Source organism: Chrysochloris asiatica, unplaced genomic scaffold, assembly GCF_000296735.1.
Source record: "Chrysochloris asiatica unplaced genomic scaffold, ChrAsi1.0 scaffold00044, whole genome shotgun sequence".
Classification (NCBI taxonomy): Eukaryota; Metazoa; Chordata; class Mammalia; order Afrosoricida; family Chrysochloridae; genus Chrysochloris; species Chrysochloris asiatica.
In genome coordinates, this window is record NW_006408562.1 from 21,237,046 (window position 1) to 21,248,418 (window position 11,373).

At 40.3% G+C, this 11,373-nt stretch overlaps 1 protein-coding gene across 1 annotated transcript in view; it reads right to left on the reverse strand.

Annotated features, from left to right (window-relative positions):
* SPHKAP (SPHK1 interactor, AKAP domain containing) overlaps positions 1 to 11,373 on the reverse strand; it is a 136,011-nt gene that overhangs the window by 28,098 nt on the left and 96,540 nt on the right. Inside the window, exons 4-5 of the mRNA XM_006861933.1 lie at positions 11,138 to 11,272; positions 1,686 to 1,941 (exon numbers count right to left, since the gene is read on the reverse strand). Of these exons, the coding sequence (XP_006861995.1) occupies positions 1,686 to 1,941; positions 11,138 to 11,272 (391 nt within the window). The remainder of the gene's footprint in view (positions 1 to 1,685; positions 1,942 to 11,137; positions 11,273 to 11,373) is intronic.

Sequence of the window (11,373 nt, forward strand, 5' to 3'; positions counted from 1 at the left end):
AGAAATTGGCTTTGAAGTTTATATAGGACTTGTCCCAAGGACATTGGCAACAGATGGGATCACTTCTTTAGCTGAGAGCAGGGAAGAAAAACCTATTGTTCACAGAGCTCTTGTTAAGTACTGTCCAGTCTCTGACTTATAACAGTCCTGTATAGGGTTTCCAAGGGGCAACTTGTGGGTTTGAACCACTGACCATGGGATTAGCAGTCCAGTACTTATCCTGCAGTGCCATACCAGGACACTTTAAAAATTTACAGCCTTGAAAACTCTCTGGAGCAGTTCTTTTCTGTCGGAATCCACTCAAGAGAAGTGTTCTATTTTTTATTTTTTGGAGTCGTTGGGTGCAAATGGTTAACGTGCTTTGCTACTAATCCATGGGTTGGAGGTTTAACTCTACCCAGAGGCACCTAGGAAGAAAGGCTGGGTGACCAATTTCCACAAAAGTCATCATTGAAAACCCAGTTCTAATCTGTTACACACATGGGGTCGTCATCGATTCTAACACCACAGTGTTTTGGATTATTTTCTTTTGTCCTTCCAACAGTCATCTGCTGTTTTGTTGCAGGCATTGTTTGACTCTCAAACTGCATATAAAAAAACAACAACAACAGGACTGTACTGCTATAATAAAATAAATAGGAAACAAGGCTCAGAAAGATTAGATACCTGACTTGAAGTTACCCTGGCTCTAAGTGGCAGAATTGGGATTCAAATTCAGGCCATCCTAACCCAGCTCCAAACAAGCAGGTGTTCTCCCCAGTGATATTTCCCATCACTGTCAGGTAGGAGGATCTCCCTTTAAAGCAAAGCAATTTCCTTCAGCATCTCTAAGGCATCTTTGGGAAGTTTGGAGCCATTCAACCAATAAGTCTATTAAGTGCATTCCTCAGCATCTTTATTCGCCTTCTCTTTTTTTTTAATTAAATGTTTTTATTTTGGATTGAGTGAAAGTTTACAGGGCACATCATCTGCTTCACATTCAACCATTCATATAGCTTGTTTCATTACATTGATTATTATCCCCTCCATATATCATCCGTTTACAGTGTTTCTCTCTATCCTCTTTAGCTTTTTTTTTTTTTTTTTTGGATGGGGGGGCGGGGACTTGCCTTTTTGGAATTTACAGTCTCGGCTTTTAGAGAAGGTTTTTACATTTGTCTGTGGATATCCAGGGCTCATGTATGAGATTGCTAACAAGCATTACTGAATAATCAGATGAGGGACAGTTTGCTATGTCTACTAGGTAGCTAGAGTCTGATCCTCAGAGCCTATGGTTTGGACGGTCAACAACGCTTGGGCCCACAGGGGCTTGGCCTCCTGACAGGGTCTGCACTGTCTGCATCTGAATCCTCCTTATTTATTGATTGTTTAAGGGACGCTGCCTGTCTTAGGTGGTCAGTGCGAATTCCTCAGTCTTACCAGTCATTGAGACTCATTGCAGCTTGGCAATGGCTCTGTCTTAAGTAGCCGAGGTTCCACGTGATCCTTACCCATCTCTGGCCACACGTCCAGCATAAACAGCCGCCATCCAAGGAAGTATTCACCTTCTCTTAAACGCAGAGAGTGAAGATTGAGATGCGTCAGCCGAAATGACACGGCTTGAAACTTCTCCGAAACTTCACCCCAAAATTTCTACACAGTGACTGATTCCAGGATGCACATGAGTTTTACGGGAAAGTGCTCACCGTTTCTATATTCTTCCACTTCGCTTTCCTCCTCCAAGTGCTCGGACGCCGTGAGGAAATCCTCCTCAATGGAGGACAGAGAACAGTTTGTGTCATCCTCCAGCTTCAGCGTGTTTGTTTCCACATGGAGTTGCCGTTCGCGCACCAGTTCCAGGCCGATCAAAAACTTGTTGATTTCAAAGATGATGCAATTGGTACTGTTTGGTCTGTTCCCTCTTGCACACTGCACCAAGCAAATATCCGGCAGCCAAGGACACTAGAAGTGGAGAGAAAAGAAGGCATTTGTTGAAAGAGGAAATCAAAGATGATTGCTTCTGACATTTCTTCTACCAATCCCTTCTTTTACAAGTAGTGGAGACCTTTAAAATATCGGAAATATCTTCTGGGCTTATATTGATGAATTCCTTGGAAAACAAATTCAAATGATGTGGGGGAACACAGGGCATCTAGGAGAAATTTTGACTTAGGGAAAAATTGAACAGTCATCTCGGATGTTCTTGTTTTCCTCTCTTGATTAAATTGAGTTTCAGTATCTGACCCTCATCTTTTTCATTTGCAGTAAAACCTGTCAGTACTTCAGATACGTATCAAGCATGCTATCAGCTACATTTAGATTTTATAATTTGTATTTCCCATCTGAAGAAGCAATGAATATGGATTTTAAGAAATCAACTAGAAGTGAGAGGTATTTGGAAGACCAGCATATGGGGAGAGCTGTGATGAAGAAGCTCAGATAATTGGATGGGGGTTCCCTATAGACTAAAATTGTTCATTTGTAGATTTACAAACCACATCCCTTTTCTCCATTGCTCATTTTCACTATTCATATTGTTATTCATGAAAATAACCATGAAAAGTCTTTCACTTGTTTGTGTCTAGATTGCTAGTAAATCATAAGCAGGCTGTGGCACCAGAATTTTCAGTTTTGTAAGAGGAAGAATATGTTAATTTCATTTTGAACAGAAAAGTATTTGAATCAACAGAATGAATGGACAGAAGGGAGCTAAATAAATTTATCTCAACGTGTAATTTGAAATGCTTAGGGGAAATATTTGATGTCTAAATATTCACTTTATAAAAAAGGATGATTTAAATCATGCTTATCAATGGTTCAAGTTAATTCAGTCTAATACTAATCAACATGCCATGTTGGAATCCTCATTCTTGAAGTTGTGTGTGTGTGTGTACATGCCAAGGAAGATATACCTCCACCATCTGTTGCCATCAAGCTGATTCTGACTCATAGTGACCCTATTAGGGCAGAACAGAATTACTCCATAAGATTTAAAGGAAGAAGACTACCACATTTGTCAGCCATGGAGTGGCTGGGGGGTTTGAACCTGTCAATCAGCTATCAAGTGCTTAACCACTGCCACCCAGGCTCTTTCTACACACACATAGACATACATATTCTACTTCTTAAAGTACAGTATCTTTTTCTTACATGAATACCATTTAGAAATCGTCGATTGAATATGATTATTAGAGTAATTTTAGGAGCGATGATTACTAAGTTTGTATTAACTTTACCCACAGACTTTAGTCTTTGTCCTTGATTTTTGCAAGATTATGCTAAAACCTGGGGCTGTGTCCAAAATTGGAGTGTCTTTGTTAGCTGAGACCTCCAGACCATACATGAGATTTTATGTGTATGAAGTGGGCTAATCTGGCTAGAGATACGACCCTTGGGAGCAGCTGGTGTTTCATTCATCCTATTGTATTTCGTTTCATTGCAATGACTACACGTGCATCATCATTCAACAGCATTTGCTTCCAGTTCCTCTGTTTTCTTTTTAAATTTTTTTTATGTACACTGGAGCACTCAGGAATATATACCCATTCAAACAACCAAAAGGTATAACATGCATGCCAGCCCCCTGGCCACCAGCACACAGCCACTCTCGCTCCTTGAGTCTAGAGTCTGCAGCCACTCTGCCTCTCCACATCATTGTCTCTGCCTCCATCTCTGGCGTTGCTGCTTCTCTGGATAGAGTCCCGCACTCTGCTCTTCTCCCTTGATGGTCCCAGGGTCCTCTGCTCCTGGACTGCAAGATCAACCACTCTCCTCCTTTTGTTACAAAACATTTACCTTTACATTTGCAACATTCACAATCAGTCCTGATGGCAATTATTCACCATTGAACCACAAGAGTCTTATTCCCATCTCCTTTCACCAGTCACATCTAGACAGGTTGGAAACCACTCAGTGGAGATTCCACCTTCCCCTGAACCCTATGAAACTAAGCTCTCTCTTGAAAACTTGTAAGCCAGTCACTTTGTGCCTTTGTAGTCCCCCATTTTGGGTAGCCAATGTCTAAGTTGCCCATCCCTGTCAACCAGTGTGCAGGGGGGTGGGGATGATCCTTGCTGTAAAGATTTGTTCCCTCTGTTAAGCCACTACATCCATTAAGTATATGTCAAGTTCATCAAATTGTAGCACATTACACTTTTTCTCCCCCTCTTCTTTCTTCCTCTAGTTGAGTTCTGATCATCCAACCACTAAAGCTATGTCAAATGGTTATTATCTGCAAGTATGGGTGTTCTTGTGTATCTCCCTTCACTTTATATCAGCTGGACACTTCACTCTCTGCTCTAGTCCTCTGTGACTATGCCTCTGTCCATGGGATCAGGAGTCCTCAGTTTTCACTGTACTGCTGGCCAACCAGGTCGCTATCCAGGTTGACAGGAATCTACTGACTCCTGTCAACCTGGATCATACTTAGCTCACAGCTTCATTGCTGTTTTTCCCCCACTTCCCCTTATCGGTAGACCAACGTGGTCACCAGCAAGATTACATGCCTCCTCGTGTATTCCCTTTGAGTTTCAGTCTTGGAAGAGGGTTTACTCTGAGGGGATTCAATTGCTTGCCTTGATGGCTCCCCAGTGAACAACTTGCTTGCTCTTGTAGTAGTCAATCAGACTGCCGTTATTATTTTTTATTTTTCCTGTTGGTCTTTCTTTCAAGACGTATCTTCTATTCTTCTAGCTGCTCCAAGCTGGTCTTCTTGTCCTTTCAAGTGGAGATTTCCCACCTCAGGAGATTCTGGATGGGGATCAGGATTCCACCTACTGTCTTATGCAATGCAAAGGCTCCACAGGAAGCCTCTTTCACTGGGCAATATCTAGTTCCATTTTAGGTAGTCCAATAAGTTATAGGCTGAAGACTGGCTTGCAAGCTTTCTATAGCGATGTTTTTGGCTATTCTTTTCTCTCCCTCTGAAGTGTCTATTTACAATAGTAAGCATGGAAACCAAGATTCATAAGACAGTCAAGCATCTTAATATTATTTCCCCTTTCACCCATTCAAACCATGCCTCAATCCCTGTATCCTAGAGCCCTGTTGTTCCAAGGTTGAGCATACATGACTATTTACCTCTGTCCCACTTAGCCCATGAAAACCTGCCTAACTGTTCTCCTATCTGCCTTGTTCTTCCATTCCCCTACCACTTCTTGTGTATTGCCCCATCAACACCCAAACTATTGTGTGTCTATTCACTATCCTGTGCTCCACTTTCCCCTCCGTCTTCTCGCCCCACCTCCTACACCTGGTAACAAACAAAGAATTTTTCTTTTTCTTTTCCCTTTTAGTGTGGGTATTTTTTCTTAAGCTTTTACAGTAATTGTTTTATGCAATATTTGCCCTTTTGTGACTAACTAAATTCACTCAGCATGATGCCCCTCAAGGTTCATCCATGTTATGTTGTAGCTTGCAGTTTCCTTGCAATTCTTCAAGGTAGCATAATATTCCATTGTGTGTATGTACCAAAGTTTGTTTATCCATTGATGGGCACTTAGGCTATCTCCATCTTTTTGCTATTGTAAATAGTGCTGCTATGGACATTGGTGTGCATATATCTACTTTTGATATGGCTCATATTTCTTGTGGATAAATACCAAGTAGAGGAACTGCTGGATTGTAAGGTATTTCTATTTCTAGCTTTCTGAGGAAGTGCCATATTGTGTTCCAGAGTGGTTGGACCATTTTGCAATCCCACCAGCAAAGTAGGAGGGTCCCAGCTGATCCACATCTTCACCAGCATTTATTGTCCTCTTCTTTTTTTAACTTCCCTGTTATTGCTGATGTGAGGACAGTAGCTGGTTTATCTTCTTCCTCACAGACCCACTGGAATGTTGGCTATTCCTTTCAGATTGCTTCAGACTTCCTTAATTTCCCAGTTCAAGTGTGTCTTTACTTATGGATTAACAGATAACCAACCTTTACTGAAGGAATCCTTGTAATACTGTGGATTAGACATTGGATTGCTACCTGTAAGGTCCAAAGTTCAAACCCAATAGCTGCTCCTTGGGAGAAAGATGAAGTGTCTAGTACCATGAAAATTTACAGTCTCAGAATTCCTATACAATCATTACGAGTCAGAATTCATTCTATCGCAGTAGGTTTGGTTTTTGTGGAACTTTTACTGGGACCAAGAGCCACACTAACATTATCCCTGTTCAAGCATTGGTATCTGCTGTTAACTAGCATGGGATTCAGTGTTGAATTGGACCTAACATTTGTAGTCTATTAAAATACATGGATTGTGGTACCTACAAAATGATTTTGGGACTTTGGGTGATGACAGAAAGGTGAAGTGATACCTAGCTAAACAAGACAGTGACCCTTGGAATAAAGAACAAAATGTTTGAGTGTTGTAACTTGCAGGAAATTCTCAGTCAGTTCTTTAGTAGGAAAGGAATACAGAATTCCAAGTACTTTTTGATGAAAGATCTTTAATGAATCTTTGGCAATTCTACCTAACCTCAGTGAACATCTTTGTTGATGTTGTGACCCAGCATCCATCAGCCCTTCTTCTGATTCTCACACCCTGAGAGCTCAGTAGGACATCATTATCTGCCTCACCCACTGGTCAAGTGATTCAAAAACAAAACTAAACTAAAAATAACAGTTTATTCTGGTTCATGATGACCCCATGTATGTCACAGTAGAAGAGTATTCCCTGGGGTCTTCAATGGCTGACTTTTCAGAAGTTACAAGATTTTTCTTCCAAAGTTGTTTCTGTTTAATGCTGTTGAGTTAGTTCCAACTCATAGTGAGCCTGTAGAGGGTTTCTGAGGAGTGGCTAGTGAGTTTGAACCACCATCAACCTTGCAAATCAAACTGACCTTTCAGTCCAGTGCATTACTCTACAGCGCCACACCAGGACTCCATAAAGGGCCTCTGGGTGGCCTAAAACCTCTAACCTGTTGGTTAGTCACTGTGTGCCCACGTAATTCTCATGGAGTTAATTCTACTTCCCACATGAGATGGTCATGTGACTCAGGATTGGCCAATCTGAACAATATATTCTTCAAGCAGGCTGCAGTAATTAACTTAGAAATGGGTCTATGATACCAGATAGTCAATAGGTCACAATGAGATTTTTTTTTTTTCTGGGAGTCACGCCTCTGCCTGCTCAACTAGAACTCAAAGCAATATTACTTTCTTGTGGGAAGAGATTGTCTGAGAATGGCATTAACAGAAAGAAAGCACAGAGACCACAGAGAAAAGCCCACAACATGGCGATATTGTTCAAGTGTCTGCACACAATCGATTCAATGGTTTTTTTCAGTTGCATACACAATACATTTCTATGTATTTTAAGGGAAATACTTTATTTGTAAATGTTCATGTCATAAAAAGAATTATTTGTACTTAAGCTAATTAATGTTCTGTCATGTTTAATTAAGAATTTTAACTTCTTCAATGAGAAGAAGTTGATACAGTGGCTGCAACATTGGGCTCAGTCAAAGCAGCAATTGTGAGGCTGGCGGAGGACGGCATAATGTTTCCTTCTGTTGTATATGGGATTGCGCTGAGCCAGAATCAGCTTGATAGCACCTAACTACAACAAAAACAGCAACTAACACTCATCAGAGTGTAACAAGTTCAATGCAAAGGTCAGAACCAATTCACATCAATCTCAATTTCCTTAAAGATATGGGAAGAAAGTTGGGATTTCCCAATTATCACCAGACTTGTCAAAAGCTATATACACTTTCTACAAAAATTCATTTCTTGTTAAAAATAAAATGAAAATGGACTCTTCATACTGTACTTCAAAGAAAAAGTGTCTATACAGAGCACTATGTGTAAATTTTTGACAAATCACAAATTACTAAAGAGTTATGTAAATTTTATAATGGACCAGTTTGGTTAGTAGCTACAGTCAGGGATATCTGATTACCTAGAAATAAATGAAGCCTTCTTACTTTATTAATTGTTCATTGATTTAGCATATTGCTTCAAAAACCATTAAATATCTTGAACTTTGAAGATGAAGCATTTTCTTGAAATAGGATTTTTTTCAGGTGGAAAATAGAGCTTCAATCGTAGGTTTTGCAAAATGTTGGGTCTTCTAAAATATTTACCCTGTCTCTTTTTTTCTTCATAAAAACTAAAGCTGCTTTTCAACAATGTGCTTTCCACATTTTAAATACCATTCTTAAAAAACAAACAAAAACTACCAGTTACTGCCTAGTGGATCATGAATCATGGCAACCCCCTGTGTGTCAGAGCAGAGCTGTCCTCCATCGGGTTTTCTTTCAATAGTTGATTTTTTTTAGAAGTACATCATTAGGCCCTTCTTCTGAGCCACCTCTGGGTGGACTTGAACCTCCAACCTTTTGGTTAGCAAGCAAGTATGTTAATCACTTGCACCACTGACTTCTCTATCTCATCATCATGGTTAATTCAATACAGTAGAAATCATTACTATGCCAATCTTTCTTTAGCTCAGAAAGATCATGGTCTGCTGAGTTCAAATATGAAATGAATTTTATTCCATTCTCCTGCTTTTCTGCCTAGAAGAGTCAAGATACTATAAACAGTGACATTCTGATTTCATTAATAAAAACTTTCACCTGATGTGCACTTAGCTGCTAAGACTACCAGAAAAAACTCTAAACTCACTGCCACCGAAATGATTCTGACAATAATCCTGTATAGGGTTTCCAAGGCTATAAATCTGAATTGAAGCAGAAGACCTCATCTTTCTCCCTTGGAGCAGCTGGTGGGTTTGAACTGCTGACCTTGCAGGTAGCAGTCCAGTGTTCATCCCACAGCACCACCAGAGCTTAGACTAGGAGGGCAGAGAATGTTTATCCTCTCCTTTGATGCAGTGGAACAGGCACAGAAGTGGGCTCCCAGGAACATTCGTTTTCTACATGGGTCACTATTGCTGGAAGTTCATTTGTTATATCCATATGTCCTGCCCTAAACCAAACCAGTCGTTGTCTAATCAATTCTGACTCATGGCAACTCTATGTGATCCATCCTGGTGGTGTTGTTATGTGCGGTGGAGTCGGTTCCAACTCATAGAGACCCTGTACAGGGTTTCCGGGGCTATAATCTTTACAGGAGCAGAAGATGGTCCATCCTAGATAGAGCTAAATCTTTTTATTGAAGAGGCACAAGCTCAATATCAGGAAGTTATCAGCAAAGGGAATACAGGTCAGGTACAGAAATGCTCTCAAAACACAGATTTGAATCTTATTTCTGCTCATCATGGTTTTGTCTAACCCAAAGAAAGGAACTTGGAATCTTCACCTGTGTTGTGTTTTCAGATGCTGAAGTGTCTCACTAAGGAAATGTGATTTTAGGATGACTGATAAACTTGTTTTTGGTCTTGATTAGTATACCATAATGGACTATCAAGTCTGTAGATCTTTCCAAGTATCTGACATTGGAGTTTGAGGGGTTGATGGATAAAACAAGATTGAAAAAATCACCAGCAAAACTAAAAGAATTATTTGGTGGTGGTAGTGTGCCGTGGAGTCAGTTCTGACTCATAGCAACCCTGTGAAGGGTTTCTGAGGCTGTAAATCTTTACAGGAGCAGAAAGTCTCATCTTTCTCCCACGTAATGACTGGTAGTTTCAAACTGTTGACCGTGAGGTTAGCAGCACAATTCATAACCACTATGCTATGAGAGCTCCTTAAAGAATTATTTAGAAGGACATATATTTTTGTATCATTATTAGCATACCTAACGTTACAAATTCCAAAACCCAAACCAAACTCTGCCAAAGAGTTAATTCGGACTCATAGCTACCCTCTGTAGGGTTGTGAGACTATAAATATTTACAGGAGCAGAAAGCCTCCGCTTTCTCACTTGGAAATGGCTGGTGGGTTTGAACTGCTCACATTGCAGTGAGCAGTCCAGAACTCATCTCTACAGTGCCATCAATGCTAGCTACCTTTTAAACAGTATGCCTTTAGAAGTCATTGAAGCTGGTTAAATAAATTTACCTATTTTTCTTCTAATTATAATAATTTACCTAATGGTGATGAGTCCTGATGTGGTGCTGCAGGATAAGCACTGGCCTGAAAGCTTGGTTTGAATCTCAAGGTCAGCAGTTCAAACCCACCAATTGCTCCTTGGAAACCCTACACAGGGTTATTATGAGTCAGAACCAACTCTATGGCACTTAACAACAACAACAACAATGGTGATGGATATCAATACACTGAATGATAATAACACTAGTTTAGGTTCTGTTCGTTTTTAGAGGAATTTTGTTCTTTTAGACCTAGGAAACTCCCTTTCCACCCTTGAGCCTGCTATCTTGTGTTTATTTGCTTGGCTGGTTGGTACCTCAGATAGATAAAAAAAGACCTGGTGGCACAGTGGTTAAGTGCTTGGTCACTAACTGAACAGTTGGTAGTTTGAGCCCACCCAGAAGCTCTTTGTGAGAAAGACTTGGTGATGCATCTTCACAAAACCTAGAAACCTTCTGGGGCACTTCTACTCAGTCACATGGGGTCACAAAGAGACAAAATCAATCTGACGACACTTCGGAACCACAGAGCAACCAGCATCCAGAAAGAGAAATTATGGGATTCTGGGGTCACATACTATGGACATCTTTCCTGAAACAGAAGACAATTCTCTTTTTGAATGTCAAATAGAATTATAACTGGAGAACTGGTGGGGCACTGTGGGCTGATGTGTGGACTGTGAGGTTAGTTTGAACTGCAAGGTCAGGGCTTCAAGCTCACCAGTCACTCCTCAGAAACTCTATACAAGGTAGCTATGGGTTGTAAAACAGAATTATGGAGTCTTGGTGTACTGCTAGACTAACCAAAATGTTGGCGGTTCAAACCTACTAGCCGCTCCTTGGGAACCCTATACTCAAAATGGTGTTGTAATGAGTCAGCACTGACTCCATGACACTTAATAGCAATAGATTTATGGATGATCAAATGTTTGTGTGTTTGTTCTAGTTCAATTTAGTGCCATGGATTTGAGAAGGTAAATGTTAGGAACTGCTTTAAGGAAAACTCTATCAAATACTGAGTGATGATTTTAGGAGAAATACAAATGAAGACTAAACCTTTGATACCACAGAAGCATATATTACAGCATCGATTTCTGGCTCAGCTGACATGTGCTGACAGTTGTTCACAGATACCACATCACTGGTGAATGACCATGAACAGTTTCTATCTCTTACCTGTGAAACTTCAAAATCTGTTTGGAGATTTCCGGATGTCAACCCACTTAGTAAGACAATCTCATTTTCTTTTGGCTGTTGGACATTCATGGAGTTGATAAGTTTTGGAAGATCTGGTGACACGCTGACCAATTTCTATAGGGCAAGAATGATCGTTAATGTAGATGATTTCCTTTCTCTTTCAAAATACTACCCCCAAGCTGCTTCTTTATTGTTCTCTTTTAAAAGAATATATA